Source organism: Ylistrum balloti, unplaced genomic scaffold (genome assembly GCF_031769215.1).
Source record: "Ylistrum balloti isolate Yb309-2 unplaced genomic scaffold, AGI_CSIRO_Ybal_v1 Utg372140, whole genome shotgun sequence".
Classification (NCBI taxonomy): domain Eukaryota; kingdom Metazoa; phylum Mollusca; class Bivalvia; order Pectinida; family Pectinidae; genus Ylistrum; species Ylistrum balloti.
In genome coordinates this window covers 53,497-71,312 of record NW_026783020.1, presented here as the reverse complement: position 1 = coordinate 71,312, position 17,816 = coordinate 53,497, and the positions used below count along the sequence as shown (strand labels likewise).

The 17,816-nt window shown below is 36.6% G+C and overlaps 2 protein-coding genes across 2 annotated transcripts; both read left to right on the top strand.

Moving 5' to 3' along the window:
• The first annotated feature begins 5,622 nt into the window (after positions 1–5,622).
• On the top strand, positions 5,623–10,492 carry LOC132564289 (histidine N-alpha-methyltransferase-like). Its single transcript, XM_060228959.1, has 5 exons — positions 5,623–5,805; positions 6,090–6,228; positions 7,390–7,492; positions 8,152–8,255; positions 10,470–10,492. The coding sequence occupies exons 1-5, from the start codon at positions 5,623–5,625 to the stop codon at positions 10,490–10,492; spliced, it is 552 nt and encodes a 183-aa protein (XP_060084942.1).
• Positions 10,493–10,776: 284 nt separating this feature from the next.
• Positions 10,777–17,549, top strand: LOC132564288 (uncharacterized). The gene is made up of 3 exons (XM_060228958.1): positions 10,777–10,842; positions 15,343–15,519; positions 17,353–17,549. Exons 1-3 carry the CDS (start codon positions 10,827–10,829, stop codon positions 17,547–17,549), a joined length of 390 nt encoding a protein of 129 aa, XP_060084941.1. The 5' UTR covers positions 10,777–10,826.
• The last annotated feature ends 267 nt before the right edge of the window (positions 17,550–17,816 follow it).

The following is a 17,816-nucleotide window of genomic DNA, read 5'->3' as shown; positions in this document are numbered from 1 at the left end:
AAATATATCAAAACAACGCTTCTTTGCATCTTGCGTTCGGTGTAATGTCTATAGATACTCGCATCGATCTCAAACTTTGATCACCGCTGTATAAATTATGATGCATATGCCAGAGTCAAGTTGTATGGAATTGTATATATACTTTTCTGGTGATATAGAATCTTGATTTCTTCCATTTTATACGTATGCAGTCTCTTAGTATTTATGGCCCAGGCGAAAATTCATATATCAATGCGACTTACCATCATCCTGACTTGAAACGGTACTGGTATAATCAAATATAATGATTTTATCAAAAATGAAATGTTGCAGTTCCAATCAATAATGAGTTAATATACTAGCGTAAAATAGAAAATGTGCATGAGTATAATAAGCAATAACTTAATAGGTATACAAGAAAACTTCAAAGGATTTTTAACACAGTTTTATCTCACCTTTATTTAACACCAGGTCAATTGATTTGATGATTGCATCAGCAGTGTCTTAGTTAGAGATCAGTTTCAACAGACGTTCTCTAATCAATGTTTTGCTCATTCGCACCGTGCATGTCCCTGTAGCGCTTATCTGGTATATTTATTTCATTCAAATACCATGGCACTTGGCGTTATAGTTCATGAGAAAAGGTCGTCTAAATGGTTTTACAAATTTAATTAGTGTGACTTTCAATGTAACTCAATGTCATTTCTTTCACAAACTTCTATTGAATAAATTTCAAGTGACTTCAAAACCGGTAAAATATATTTTAACAATTTAAACATACTTATTTTATAATTTGCCATAATCATGAAGATTCATTTTTTTTAAATTTTTGTTTTTGTTTTTTGTTTTTTTGCCAAATACGGCTATATTTTCCAGTTTTGTTTAGTACCAAAGCACGTTTAGTATTTTGTATCTGTTTTGAAATTAAATTCAGTAGGTATAACTTAATATGATGTTTTTTGCTCTAGAAATCTATCCTCTGAAGAACAACTGGCAGTTAAGTTTGTATTATAAAGACTTAACAATGATTAAATAATCAATATTACTGATAACATGTTATCGTCATTTCACTTTTCTTCGTTTATCATTAATCATAACAATAATTGATATGAATTAGTTGGATATTCAAGCTAATAATTCATAAATGAGGCCAAAAATGATAACCTTGTCTGGCACCTTAATGTGCAAGTATGTTAATTTCCTGAAACATATAAAGGTAATACTATGCATACCATTTTTGTTAAGTATCTATAGACAAAGTTACACTGATGTCAGACATTCTGTATTAAATTCATATTCCTGCAAATATCCCATCAAGTTTACTAATAATCATGCTAGACGTGTACATAGGTCGTGGATGCAAAACCAGGTTGAAAGATTCATCTCAAGGAGCCCGAGCTCTAGTAACACTTGTTTATCTACCCCAGTATAACTTGCTGCACCAGCAGCTGACTGCTGAGAACATTAGCATCAGTAGAATGTGGAAAGTGCTACAAGCGGTACCTCAAGCAAACACCATTGCAGTCTGAATTATATGAAACCTCTGGTATGAGCACTCCAGATGACCTGGCGAATGATGCAGATGATGCTTACACTGATTTCATGTCATCCAACCAACTACCACAAATCTCTGTTTTTATGGTGGCAATTCACATAAAAGATGTGTCATATGTAGAAAAGAGGGCACTGGACTATGCACTAAACCCAGCGTGCCAGGACAAACTTTATAATTTTGCATTTTCTATTGTGTCCCCCTGATGCTCGTGACAACACCTTCACTGAGCCACACGGCCAGGGTCATGTACCGATGAAACACACAGCGACCCTAAAGGAAATAACAGTTAACAAACCAAAACGAAAAAGATAAATGCTTAAAGCGTACCCTGAGTGTGATTTTATTTTTAGATAAAATGTTACGAATGCCGTAAAAATAATAACAACGAAAACCCCGTCAAAATCCGTCGCCCCAGTGTCGAGTTATTAACGCTCAAATTTGTCGATTTTCACCTGTTCGCTCAGACCAAATCAGCATAATCGTCAATTCGTGACGTCATCAGTTCAAAAGAAATGGCAGCCAACATGACTAACAGTGACAAAGACACCGCAACTGATAGCGATTTGAACATGAGTTTTGTGGATTCTGATTATGGTGTGGATGATATTTCTGAAGACGGAATCCAGCCCTACCGAACTGAACTGGAGTTATCAAGACGATTTATCCAGTGAGGAGGAAAATAACCCTTCGGAAAGTGACGATCGCTTGGGCAACATAGATTGGCACGTACTTTACTGGGCCTCACCAGCAGTCGTGAATGCATGCATCGATCAGTGAATCGTCGTTTCAAAGAAACGAAATAAAATTTTTGTACTAATTTGACTATCTTTAAGTCTGGATCAACAATTTTTGACGTCGGGAAATCGCGTTTGTGCAAGACTATGCATACATTCACGAGGTTTCGGGAATTTTCGTACGGAAGAATTTTTGTCCGGGGGAATTTTCGTAGCACTATGGATATATACTGAAACGAAAAAAAAAACGCAACTTGGAAAATTGTTATTAATTTTGTATTAAATATACATAGCTGTATAAAAATCGCGGAAATAAAAGTGTACCCTGCCTATCAACCTAACCAATGTTCAAAATCAACCAGGTGTGACGAGAAACCTATGCATATCCGGCGCGGTAAAAACATCAAAAACCGTGCCTGTACAAACATATGCGTTCTTTTTCATTCAAACCAGTATCAATTTATCACTAACATCGAGACACATCATCGCCAATACTTTTGCAAACAATAATTCCTTTTACAATTATGCAACGGTTATCACAGGTTCATAGAGGACGTGCTATCGCGATGCTTATGGCAGGGAGCACGCAACTTCACGTCGCTCGACACTTCAGAGTTCACAAATCGACTATTAGTCGATTAGTTTCACGTCTTAACGCCACAGGAAGAGTCGCTGACCGGCCGAGATGAGGACGTCCACGCGTAACGTCGCGACGTCAAGACCGGGTTGTTAGGCTGACACACTTGCGTAACAGAAGGTTAACGGCTGCTGAAACGGCAAGGAATACGATTGGTAATCATAACCATCGGATTCATCCCCAAACAGCGATCAACAGACTGCATGGGGCTAATTTGCGTGCAAGGCGCCAGTACGTTGGTTTACCACTAACACCGCAACGTCGAGCTCGTCGTATGCAATGGTTGACGGCACATATGCCCAGACGTTTTCCTATGAGACGTTGGAGGTCCATGCTCTTTACCGATGAATCTCGATTCACGTTATTTCTAGGAGATGGCCGTCAACGTGTGTACCGGCGTCGAGGCGAACGTTTTGCTGACGCCTGTGTTTTGGAGCATGACCGATTTGGGGGTGGATCAGTTATGGTTTGGGCGGGAATCTCCCATGGTTTGAAGACACCTTTGGTGATTAGTCAACGGGAATTTAACGGCCGTACGCTATCGGGATGAGATCCTAAGGCCCCGTGTTGTGCCGTTTGTTAGGCAGCATCATCTAACCTTGCAGCAAGATAACGCGAGACCACACGTTGCAAGAGTCTGTGGAGACTTTCTTGCGACACAGAACATTGTTCCTATAGATATAGCCCCGATTTGTCCCCAATCGAGCATTTGTGGGATGAACTAGACAGAAGAATTCGCAATCGCCATTACCCCCCAAATACCCTCCCCCAGTAAGCAAATGCACTCGTCCAAGAATGGAATAACATTCCAATACGGACAGTCAATGCCCCGATGAACTCGATGCAACGAAGAATTAGAGATTTTATAGCTGTTCGAGGAGGACACACAAGATAGTAGGGCACGGTTTCAAAACTGCTGCCATTTTAACTTGGATTCACGCAGGGTACTACCAATCATGACCTTCTAGCGAAGTGACCTTTTCTTAAAAATCTCCAAACATTTAGAGGATGTTACATCAATATTAACTATTACATATGAAATTTAGACATAATGCTCAAAATTACTATTTTATTAAACCTACAGTTTGAAGTTGCGTTTCTTATTCGTTTCAGTATATATAGATAGGGTGTCAACAACCAATTATAACACCCTCCGCTGTGTTGATCATAAAATTTTATGTTTTAGAAGTTTATACAATGATTTGATTGGTTTTTACCCAAGTACTTGTATGCGTCTGTTGTTAGCCGACAGGCGTGTCGTCTCACAGGTGTCACCATTGTTTCTACAAGCCACAGAGGTGCTAATTACATAGCCTGGCACAGGTGTAATTATGAGTTTAGATGACATATCTACACTGTGAACTGTTTACAAATCAAGACTGGTGATCTTATTGTTATTTTTACAATTGCAAAATTAAAAACAAAACAGCACATTGATCGTATTAACGATCTTTAATAATTAACTAAAATAACATCGTCTGCTGGAAGGTATAAAACCCATATACACCTTATATACGCAACATACACACCTTATACACGCATAACTTATTCTATAAATTCTAATATTCTATACTATATAATAGTAGTACGAAAATTCTCGGGACGAAAATTCCCGGGACCAATTCACGACTTGGCCTACACCGTGTATTAGGCGTTCACGATTACGAAGGAATAATATTCCAATGACCGCCCAAGCCATAGGCTAGCCTATCAATTTTGTGTTTAGTTGTAGAATTAATAACAAAATATCAAACTAACAAATATAATTTCAATTAATCAACAGTTTTATTTATCGACGGCATGCATCGACACCCCATCCGTGTTATGATAGGACAACCGTACGCTGCACACCGCTTCCCTCCTCGATAGGAAGCCATTTTAGCGAATTTTAACGCTAATTACCGACCCCTCGTTCACTACCTTAAATATTTCGAGATGTGAAGTACTTTCTCGTAAATAAACAAAGAAAATACTCCGGAAAACCTCAAAATAGAACACAATCACATATAGCACAGTAACGGCAATGTGGTTGCATCAGCAAAAGCGTTGAATTTATGACGTCACAGGTTTGGGTGCCCGAAAACGAGGTCAAAGCCTTTCAGCCAAAGGTGTGTTGTCGGCAATGTGTATTTTATGTTCAGAACTATTTTTTAAAGTCAACATAGCTGACTTCTCAGGGTACACTTTAAAATCAGAAATGCGTATATTAACATAAAATATTATATCGACCAACATATTTTTAGACATGTAATGTTACGATAATAACATTCTCGAGTAGACAGAAGGTCAGTGCAATCCAATAAAAAAATTTAACTGTGAATGACTCATCACATTCTATGCACCGAGGAATATCTTCGCCTTCCAACATATATGAATGTGCAAGGTATGTGTGACCCATCCAAATACGGGCAAGAACAACTTCGTCTCCTTGGTTGTTACTATGATCTGGAGACCATTGACCAATAACAGGTTTTACGGAGTGAAATTCGATATTGGTATATGTATTTTATTCCTCTTGCCACTGAACATTTAAAATTTGTTCAATCAGTAAAATGAAGTTAAAAAACAACAGGTGGTAGCGATAAAGAATTCAACCTGCATACACAATAACACTGAGAGTAAAAGCGTAATAACATTATTGTTTAGTATGCACTTTTCTTCATTAGCACATTTTCTTGTAAGGTGAAAATGTGTATATGTGTTAGACAGGTAGAAGAATGGGAGAAACTCCGCAAAAAGGTGTCTTGGTGGCAGGCCTAATGTCAAAACCTAAGTACATACCTACTTGGTACAACTACGACAAAACTGGATCGGAACTCCAACATCAGTGTGCAACGGAAAACGCTGGCAAGAACTATTTTACAAGATGCCAAATGTCTATTTTACAGGACCATATCCAGGTAAGGAAAGGAAATACAAAAACAATACTTCTATAAAGCTAGAAGTTATAGTTATTTTATATGGTAATATGGGCAAGCTTTGTCGTTAACAGTGCAAACTCGGTGCCGACAGCACCAAAAAAAATGGGTCTTACAAGTGGATAAAGGATTTTATCCCCGTGCAGTCAATATGTGTATTTTTTTAAGCATGCATTACAACTGCTTGTATTCCTTTATTAGAAATACAATATTTCACACTCTGTTTCATCCATTTTTTATTTTCTTCTTTCTTTTTTTATTTGAAGGATATCATCCCTCGACTTCCAAATGAATTAATATTGGTTGACATCGGAAGCGGTAATTGTTCCAAATCGAAGATTTGTATAGATGAACTGATTGAAAGGCAAGGAAAATGTTCCTTTTATCCAGTGGATATTTCAAAAGGTAAGTGGAAATGTCCTCGTCTCCAAACCGCTTTTAACAAATCTTCAATATCCTCTTCTAGAAAATATCTTTTTAATAAGCAGATAAGCACATTTGATTGTTTCCACTTTGTACACCACCTTCCTTATCCAGAACTGAAAGAGCATCCTCGTTCTCATGTTATCAATGCTTTATTCTCTACAAAAGGGGACTGACTATACACATAGTTGAATGTGAAATTATATCAAAGTAAAAATATACGAAGGACAAGCTCTTAAATAATAATAGTCTCCGGTTGACAACGTCTTCTTTGCATTTGGTGGTAAGATTTTCCTAAAGGCCTCTCGATGGAAATAAGTCGTGCCTATTGTTGGTTGATGTGTTTTCTTTTCATACGATGACAATTATTTAGAAAGTGTTATCAAAACAAGTAACAAGATCGCAAAGAAAATTGACAAGCATTAATTTCACTTTCATATATACTCTTGACGTCTTGTCTTGAAATAAAAGAAACGTCTATCGTATATTTTGTTTGTATTGGAATTCAAGAACATGTTATTGTATACCATATTGTCACTTGAGAGTTTCACATTACATACTTGGATTTTAGATGTCGTCGAAATAAATCTGTACATCTTTTCATGTTTTCGGTATTTTTTGTTTTATGTAAATTATTTAAAAAGAACAAGCTATACCTCGTGCGATATTTTAAAGATGCAAAACGCCTATGTGATTCATAACTTATCATGAACTTCTATACCAAAGACTAACGAACCATCACTATATAGCCGTCACAATACACCATTCAGCTTATGACAAATCCTTCAAATCATGTTTTCTACTTGTATTTCACCCAAAATATCAAAAATTCTTTGAAAACAAACCAAAGACCATTACACCAATTTCCGCTCTTTTACAAAACACAAAATGCTGATGTTGACCAAATTTGGAACGATAAAAATTCCACCCTGGCTCTTAAATTCACCTGAAGTTGACTTTTCACTTCATGAAATGATTCAATCAAACAAAGCAGCTGCTTTACATTAAGTATTAATCACGGTATTTTCATCATCTAAAGTTTAAATTTGTCTTAAATCAAACCTTTATTAACATTCTATGCGCAACGATGGTCCTGATAAAGTGAACAACACTCGAAGTGTAACTTTTGTGTTCATTTTTAAGAATTCCTTCTGCAATCAGCGTCGAAACTTTCGAATGAATACGGTGCCGCTGTTAATATAACACCCATACCAAAAGACTTCGAACAAGGAATAGAACAACTGAGGTAAGTACTGAAATGTTATTTGACATTTAGATTACTGGTTTCGTCCGCCGTACGCAAACATTTAGATTTTAACATTTCTAGTTTCGCTCGTGTTAAGTGAATCGAAAATTGATTATAATTAAATAAGACTAATATATCGTTTATCCGCTCATGAAATAGCTAGCGAGGCTCTCTTGTTTTTTTTTTTTTTTTTCGTTTTTGCACTTGAGGAAATGGTATAGAGTCTAACCAAGCCCCTTTGGCACTCGAAATGAAGAAGCTATTTCAGAATATTTGGTAGAATCTGTATAGGTTATAGGGAGAAGTTGGATTTTTCGCAATAAACACAATTTTGTGGATTCTCCTCCCCATTTTGAGTAATTTATGATATTATTTAGACATCCAATAGTTTAGAAAGAGGTCAATGAAGATTAGAATATGATACGGTCGATGGACGAACTACCATATAAAATTAAAATTACTTCCCGCGATATTACATAAACTGCCGATGCATATCAGCTGTTGTTTAGGTATGGAATTCGCTCCATTTGTTTCGGCGACACTAGTTCGACCGATAGAGCATAGGGCATCAAACGTCAAACGAAAATCATATGTTTTCGTTGACGTGTCAATTATGTTCAATAAAACAAATACTTTTCATTCATAGTATTTTTTTTCAGGAGCGTTGAAGGTCCAAAACTCGTCCTATTTCTCAGCACGTTAATGATAATGTCATATGATGATCAGGTGAATATACTCAGGAAGATATCAACAATATTGACAGGTAAGATATTATCTTGGAAATATCTATAAAACGCATGGGACGTTCGAAATATTTGACAAAAGTTATCGCATAACTGTGCAACATACCTACCTATACCTAAAAAATGGAAATATCACAAAAAGTATATTTTGGTCATATTGCCAAGAGTGCATGGATATGATGTCGATATTTTGTAAAAAGAATTCTACTGATTTAATATGATGCACCGATCTCATTTATTCCAATATGAATAGCATAAACAATTGACTAGATCAAGAAATTACGCCATGATGATTACTGTATTTTTTTTAAGTGGCCGTTATTAAATGAAGAAATGTGAATACAATATTCATGCAGTTAAGTGCATTATATTATGATACAAAAATATTATCTATGTAATTGTCGTTAGTGTTAGTCGGATGTGTTTGACATTTTATTGTTTTTTCTTTAACGTTTCTTAAACGATAATGTGGGACACCATTTAAACAAATCAACAGATGGTGGGCTTTTAAATCGCCGAACGTCCTTGATCCGTCCTCCATCTGTCAGTAAACATTTTTTTTATTTGCCTTTTTCCTTAGTTAATACTACTTAACTTGGGACTGATCAGAATATCAAAATAGCCGACAGACGTTCATCTTGGATTTTTGCAATGACGTTTGTTATAGTTAAGTACTTGATGTTTCTCTTCATTTCCATTCGTGGTGCCTTGTTGTGCCGATTTAATTTTAGGACCGATCAGGAAAAAGAAATGGCAGAAAATTGGGCATCTTCTATTTCTTGTGGTAAAGTTATCGCTATTTCTTTTAAAGGACCCGTAATTGAACTGAGATAGATTGCGCCATACTCAACAAATGAGAGAAATGACAGCTTTCAAATTTTACATTTATAACAATTTACAGAAATGATTATGTAAAATATACAAAATTACATACACATGAATCTCTCTCACACGACGGACTCACGCTCATAACAATGTATCACAATGATAGTATCTACATTATATCACCCTTACTAAACCCTGCTATATTTTTAAGTGTAATATAGCACTATCACAAAGTCTACCAAATCCTAATCTGAGCTCCACTGGTACGAAACCCCGCACAATATTGTCAGTACAGTTCTCCTGGTCCTCCAATGAGTTGATTCCTAACGTTCCCAAGTGACTCACACACATACCACTTCCACCTGACAGATATCTAAGCGCTGCATGACACTGTTTCTCATATATATAATGAGAGGCATCGCTTAAATCAACCTCACTGAAGCTTTCTCATAGATAGGGTCATAACGTGTCATAACCGAAGCACAACGGCCACAATACACTGCTGGACCTCCATAATGTCCATGAACAACAATGCGTTATATATAATATCTTCACATTCCTGCAAAGACTCAAGTCTGTACAATACCTACTGCCAGGTAACTAGACAATCACGTGTCCTTGAAGGTATACACATATATGCATATAATTGTTTAGGGTTTCAATATATTTCACCGTCGGCTCAGCTCATAGCGATATGAATATGGACCGGGACATGGAGCTACAGTATACAGATAATGATCCCTACAAGTGTATGTCCTCAACATTATGATTAAGTATTATTACAAAATCACTATTGTTCTTCCATACAGTAATGTCTAATTTTATGCTACATAACAATACACATCACTACACTCGATATCACATACTCTTATCCTGTTCCCTTAACACAATCAACAACCACTAAGCGCAATCTTATACACATATACACATTCAATTGTTCATTAGCACACCATATACGTGAAATAAACACATTCAAACTTACCGTGGCTGTATTTCACGCTCCAGAACACCTTCTTGATTTTAACATTAACCCATGAAGTTGTCTGCCCGATTACCTTTCTCCTCATGTATTACTCATGCGCGAACACCTTCAAAAAGTGAAGAACAATATTTTCTATGTAGGTTCCTGTTTGACCCTGGATGTGGCAGTTTCATTTTGGGACTGATAAAGAAATCAGAATGGCTGAAAGGCGAGGCCATCTTAAATTTTCACTTTGAAAGATTGTTATCGCAATTTCTTGAAATTTCATGTGTAGGTTCCCCCTCCAACCTTATTTGTGCCCATTCGATTTTGAGACTGTCAAAAACAAACAAATAAATTTGTAGACAGGCGACATTCTTGAATTTAGCCTAGTAGAGTCTGATTTCGCTATTTCATAAGAACTAAATGGATATCTCTCAAATTTCAGGTTTCCGTGGTTGTGAACTGTGAAAACTACATTATCTCGCTGTCGTATCAATTTTTATTCCAGACCAATAATGATATATGTATATTTTTTCCATCGAAGCTTAATGTAAATTGTTACATTTTCTTCAATATGAAGATGTTAACGGACAACAAACGGCAAGAAAGGACATAAATCAGAAGCGGTCACTGAATTGACATTTTACATTGAAATATTCCATTATTTTTTTATCTATGGGTGTTTTATTACTTATCATAAATATTATTTTCTAACAAACAAACGAATCAATTACTATTTTATGCAGACGAATGTCGACTAGTATTCAGTGCTGACACCACCCAAGATGGAAACACTATCTTAATGGCATACAAAACAGGTATGTTTCCATCAACCTTCAATTTTCAGCCATGCAACTTCAAAATATGTATAATTGATCAAGGCAATGAAATCAGAAGATGGCTTTGTTTTACTGAAAATCAAAACACGTGAGCCGCCGACGTCATAACTCGACCGATTAGTCAAACATCAATATGAAAAAAAGGCTCATACTGGTGCTTTCCTTCCGTGATGAACAAACTAATAAAGACATAGATGGACTGCTATATATTGATTAGGCTTCCGAGAAAAAAAAATCTTGTAGATATCATAAGAAACTTGAGTTGTACTTATAATTCTATGTGAAATGACGTCAACAATTTGTAAATATACTTTAAATACTATAAGGTTTATTACCGTAACGCGCTTTATACCTCGTTTGAACAGTTGTATATAGGATTGGCGGCTGACAAAGATGAGGGCAATATGTCATTTTAATCTTTAAAGCGCTTCTGACTAATCGTTTTTTTTTTATTCGATAACGAGTTTGAGTAAGCAGAGTCGGCTGGAGAGTTGTCCTACTAAAACATACGCGGATATTCGATTCTTAGGCCTTCATGGCGTCATACCAGGAAGTTTAGAAACGAATCGATATGTACCATCTTGGTTGTGTAATGAGCAAGCTATTTAACCCAATTAGCATGTTACAGGCCGAGTTTCGCGTAAGTTCTTTAGCAGCGAAGACACTAGCTACTATAAAGGGAATCATGCTTTAAAATTACTATAGCTGTTCCCGGGTCGATCAACCCAGTAAAAGCAAAGCAATAAAAAAACGACATCGAGGTCTTCCGTTGATGTATAGTATACCAAAAAAATATCATTATCACATTAGTATGTGTTAGAAGACACTAAGACGTTAAAAACACCACGTGGACCACATTTATAGTCGTTTTTACAATATATGTAAGATTCCTGAAATATGTCACTTATACAAAACTTACTTAAGATTTTGTTTATAAAATACGTATGATATGGAAAACTCAACTACAACAATGTCTGAATCGACTCCAAATTTGGGCAGACGAAAATGGATTTAAAATTTTCGCAATAATAAAAGTTTGTATGCATTTTTGTCATATGCATAGACAACATCACGATCCAAATATATTTCTTTGTTTCGCTGTTGTTGAGCAAACCAAATTCTTAGGAAATTGTCGTTCCTTCCACTTCGGGCTCTGAATATTTAAAACGTGGTGACCTACTCTGGTTTTAGAGCTGATGGACAGACTTTGTAGAACTCTAAATAGATCAGAATTAGACTGCGGCTTCATTTTGTAAGGATCTGCTAGACCTTCATATTTCAAATGACTAACACTTTTCATCACCAGGGTGTGAGGCTAGCTCTCCAAGTTTTCAGAACACACCTCTATGTAGAGGCAAGCGAACTATATATTAATATAAAGCCGTCGAAACAAGTTTGCTCTGCAATAAACCACTCAGCTAATCAAGTCAAATCCTTCAAATTCTGCTTTTTCAATTTTGTTTGGCCCAATATATATATATATCTATATACAAAGTGTTTCAAAACAAACCAAAGACCATTCCTCCATTCGGTATTCGGATTTCAGCTCTTTTGCAAAACACAAATATCTATATTGACCAAATTCAGTCATTTCACTACATGAACGTGTTAAATCAGACCATGGCAGTTGCACCTTTTTTCATCCTTCTCGAAATTGCAGTTAAAATATACATATAAAATATTTCTACATTTATATATTGATGGTTCGAAAGATAATAGGGTTATCTCCGACATGGTTACACAAGATAAAGCCAATGGGTGCCGGCTACCGAACAACGCCTCAATATTCTTGGCAGAAGCGCGAGCTATCTACTTCGCGCTTGAAAATATGCAAACAAAGTAATGATAGCTGTTATATACTAAAAGGATAAAGAAACGCAGGGTGAACTTTAAACCAGAAACTAAGTATAATATCGGGCTTCATTTAAAACGAAATTTTGTATACTTACAGATAAATTAAAGCTTAAAAATGTCCAAAGTCTGTATTGTCTGTATAAGAGGTACTAACGATTAAATTAAATGGACCCATATGATTTTGAAATGGAAATTGAACTGAGTCATCAATATCTTGTGTGTCCGCCGTTTGCTGTGGTCACGGCCCTTATTCTTCTGGTCATAGAGTTCATGAGGGCGTTAATCCGTCTTATGGGGATGTTGTCCCACTCTTCAATCAGAGCTCTGGTCAACTGCGCTCGAGTAGCAGGGGGTGGTTGGCGCTTTCGAACCTTTCTATCCAACTGGTCCAAACGATGCTCAATGGGGATAAATCAGGGCTATATGGCGGCCAATCTAGTGGTTGAATGTTGTTGTCGGCCAGAAAGACTTGGCAAATCTTTGCTACGTATGGTCTAGCATTATCCTGCTGGAGGGTTAGATTATGCTGCTGTAAGAAAGGGATAACATGGGGTCGGAGGATCTCATCTCTATACTTAGCTGCTGTTAAATTGCCATCAATAACAACAAATTGTTATTTTAACCCGTGTGAGATTCCTCCCCACACCATTACTGAACCGCCACCAAACCTATCCCTCTCTACAACGCAAGCGTCCGTAAAACGTTCGCCACGACGTCGGTAGACACGTTGACGGCCGTCAGATCGATAAAGACAGAATCGAGACTCGTCCGTGAAGAAAACCGTCGTGGAGCATGTGCAGCGACCCAGGCCATACGACGCTGACGTAGAGCAGGGGTAAGGTGTTGACCTACGTAGGGGCGACGTGCCCTTACGCCAACTTCTCGTAACCGATTCCTTACAGTTTTTGAACTTATAGGACGCCCATGATTTCCACGAACATTAAGTGCACTCTCAACGGCAGTAAGACGCCGATTACGCACATGAGAGACGGCGAATCGGCCAATCGCCCAGTTTCCCGAAGACGTCTTACAAGACGTTCTATGGTGGATACATTAACACCAAAGTGCCTAGAAACCTGATTTTGCAGCTGTCCTTGCATCAGCATCTGAATGGCCTGACCCCACTGAACTTCTGTGAGTCGTGCCATTCTGAAAACGAATCAAATTCTCAATTAATTTTAGGGAAGCAGTTGGTCTGTATAAAGACTAACGAAGAGTGACTTGACCAACGCTGCATGAGACCAGAACAACACGGTGCACGAGATTTTTGTTTTTTCCTTCCTCCATTTACCAGAGCTTCGCACTGTACCGTGACTAAATTTTCGTTACATGACAAGGTGTTATATGACCTAATGACTCAATCCACAAAGTTTCACTTTACTTGGAGAACACGTTTTCAAAATATCGGAATAAATATTACCCTGCGTTTCTTTATCCTATCAGTATATATTCAACCCTCTCTTTCTGTAATACAAAGGCCAAGTAATAGAAATATCGAAAATATTTCCATTCGTAAGACATTAATACTATATCATGAACTTGTCTTAACATTTCGTGTTATATTTTCTGTATTCCTTGGCACATGGGAATACCAGTCCATGGAATATCATGCCGCAAATGCAGATTTATCACTACCATCTGTTGTTTTCAAACTTTATTGCACTGATTTTAACTCAATTAACAGCAGGCATGGACGTTTGTTTGTAAGAGGCCATGATATATTTTGCATCCTTCCTGGTGGTAATGTTGAACTGACTGACATCGACATGACAATGCTGAATGGATACCACAAGCGGTAACATTATACTGAATAATCAACGAAGCTGGCTTCACCCTAGCAATGTAGTGGATTAATAGCAAAAAGTAGTAGCAACTTGTTTTCAATAGTCACTGACATGAGTTGGCCAAGTACGTAACCCAAACGTCTTTTTTTTCAAATGGTCAAAGGCTCACGTAAAGGTCAAAATTGAAGCAGTGTCCATGGGAGACATTAAGGAAAACTGGTTATCATAAAGGACTATGTCAAATTTACTCACCTCTTATGATTTTGGAATGATGTCTACTGTGACGGTTCTTACGCTCTACCTGAAGGGCAATGCATTTCGTTAAAATATTGTATCACGCGTTGAGGGTTTTACATTTGTGATAATTTGGTAATTATTTAGAACCATGCTATGGACTTAAAGGAAAGTATAACTACCATTTTTTCTTATTTATGTAAAGACTTCGTGTATGTACTAACAAGTTCATCTGCAACGTTTATGAATTCAATCTTTACACATATAACTACATCAAATCTAAATGCAGGGTCACCTTATAGAAATTCAAATGAACGAACATATAAAGCTTCAATATATTCATTAAGACGGATAGAAGTAATCACAAGTTTGTAAAAACGGCAAAACGCAAAGCATTATGTCAATTGTTCATTTGCTGTGCAGTTTGCGTGATTGCCATAATCACTCTATAACACGCCCCAAACGCTTTGTTTTAAATACACATTTTATTTACCTGTTTGGTTTTTCTCACGAACTCTTTCTAGATTCAACAGAATATAAAACAAAGTTAAAACTATTGGTTTTGTACATCTAGTATATTTACTTTAAACATATATTGCATCCATAGCTATAGCACAGACGTTCTTACGGAATGCCATTGTACGCCTGAATAAAGAGGAAGGTAGTGAGATCGACATGGATATGCTGGATCTTGTAGTTGATTTTACATTGGACACCAAGCCTGACAGCACGAGTTATGTAAACGTATACCTCCAGTCGAAACAAGCTGCCAAATGGCCAGTTCGTAAGTAATAGCCTTTCATATATCATCAATAGCTACATCATAACGAACAATTCTGTATACATCAGTTTGTTATTACATTTGGTTGTAGAAGGTAAATACAGATGATATCTAGACACTTTTGGTGGAAAACCCAACCCATATGTCAACGTGATCACACAGGAGGCATTGATACACTACATAAAAATTTAGGTCTATGTTCTTGATTGCCATAACAAATACATGTTGCTGTGTTCTTATCGTTGATTCTCTATACCGTATATAACAAATAACCTGACCTCGATATTAAACAGTGTTAATACATTTCAGCTTTTATCACCAGCGCAACATGTTCCCCGACTTCTTAGATTTGTAATTAAAATGATTCATGACCGTATTTGGAAGACATTACAGGGACGAGGGGGACTACTAAGTCTCTCACAACTCTGATCAAGATTTTTAAAAATCTTATTGATCACAGTACATTTGTGTATTTTGTGGTATATGATCTGTTTACCATCTCGTGACACTATTATCGACCCTAGTTTACATAAGATTTCAGTATCTCGTACACGTCGTATGTCAGGGCTAGAATATGTTATGTGGCTGATGAAGGCGACTGTGCAGACACCGAAACGTCACACGCAAATCTATTACAGTAACTAGTGTTCCTATCGCTATTCCTATATCCTGTCCTTTAAATAGAAAATAGTTTGATTTGACGATTTTATATCACCTATTGGCCTTTTTTTAGGTTGTGGTCCGCCGTTTAACTTTTTCAACTTAAAAACGCAATTCCTCCTGAATGCATGAGTGGATTTCAAACAAATTTTCTGTTAATTTCATAGAAAACTTGGCTAAAAATTCTGCTTTCAAACCCTTTTTTTCCTCAAAAATTGGACTCCTTCTGAACACACTTAATGGGTTTCAAACTACTTTTGTTTGAAACATATTCGTTGTTAAACAATCATTTCCCCGATACTGCTACGGAATAAGTAACACAAAGCATTGTTACAAAACTACTTTTTTTAAATATAGTCCCATAGGGACGTCGGTATCATTCAGGAATATGATGGAACCTCTTGTAGGGAAAATAGTATTATCATTACATTCTTAACGGCCCGTCAACACATAAAAGGTCATTGGGGCTATCAAACGGTAAACCACACAGCGATCCAAAAAGAAATTACATTAAACAAACCGAAATATAGAAGACAAATGTTAAAATCTTAAATGGGTAAGTTAAGACAATAATGAAATAGTGCGTAGTAGCCTATTATATAGACCAACATCTTTCAGGTAACCTAGAATGCTTCATATTTGAACTGCAATTTCGGGAAGGATCAACGAAAGGTGAAACTGTCTGTGTCTTCATGTGAATTCATGAGCCAGGGTGGAATTTCTATCGTTCCAAATGGCATCAATATGTGTGTTTTGTAAAAGAGCGGAAATTCGAATGCCAAATGATGGGATAGTGTTTGGTTTGCCTTGAAAGAAGGCTTTATATATTGGATCAAATACAGGTGAAAAAGCAGGATTTGAAGGATATAACCTTAGCTGAATGGTGCATTGCAAAGCCAATTAATTTCGACGGCTATATAGTGATGGTATAGGGGAAATAAGTTTAAAGTGTGATTGCCATTTCTATTTTTTCTTGCTAAAGTCTGTTTTCTTTTCAAACGGATTTGATTTCTGATGATCGTTAATTTCCTTGCAGCTCTTGTTCATTATTTTTTATAATGGTATCGGTCTATTAACAAAAAGGTCATTATTGCAACGAAAAGGTGGACAAACATACAAGTATGCGATATTTTTTAACCAATCGGAAAAAATAAATACTTTTGTCTTCCTTTCCAGCTGGTCTAGGCATCGACCTGGTACTGGAGAAGGGAGAGAAACTTTATCTACACGAAGGTGATGGATATAGCTACAAGCATACTCTTGAACAACTAAAAAATATTATACAAAAAGCTGGACTCCGTCTGGAGAAATATTGGACTGATGAACAGCAAAACGCTATATTCTGTCAATGCAGCACAGATAATGTCAATTAATCAGGTTACTCCTGATGGATAGTTATGCATTTGTCGCCTTGTTAGGTACTGCTCGCAAAAATATAATTAAAAGCGTGTTGTCCACTAAGTCAGTTGAATAAAACTAATCATTGAGCACATAAAATAAGACTTCGAGGGGATTTAAGTTTTAAAGATCGAAAAGTGTCGAGGTGAAATTCAAATAAATGAGGTAATTACAGATAACGAATACTGATTGCTAATTATTACTGGCTCAAAATGAACTTAACCATGCGCTTTTAATTTCGG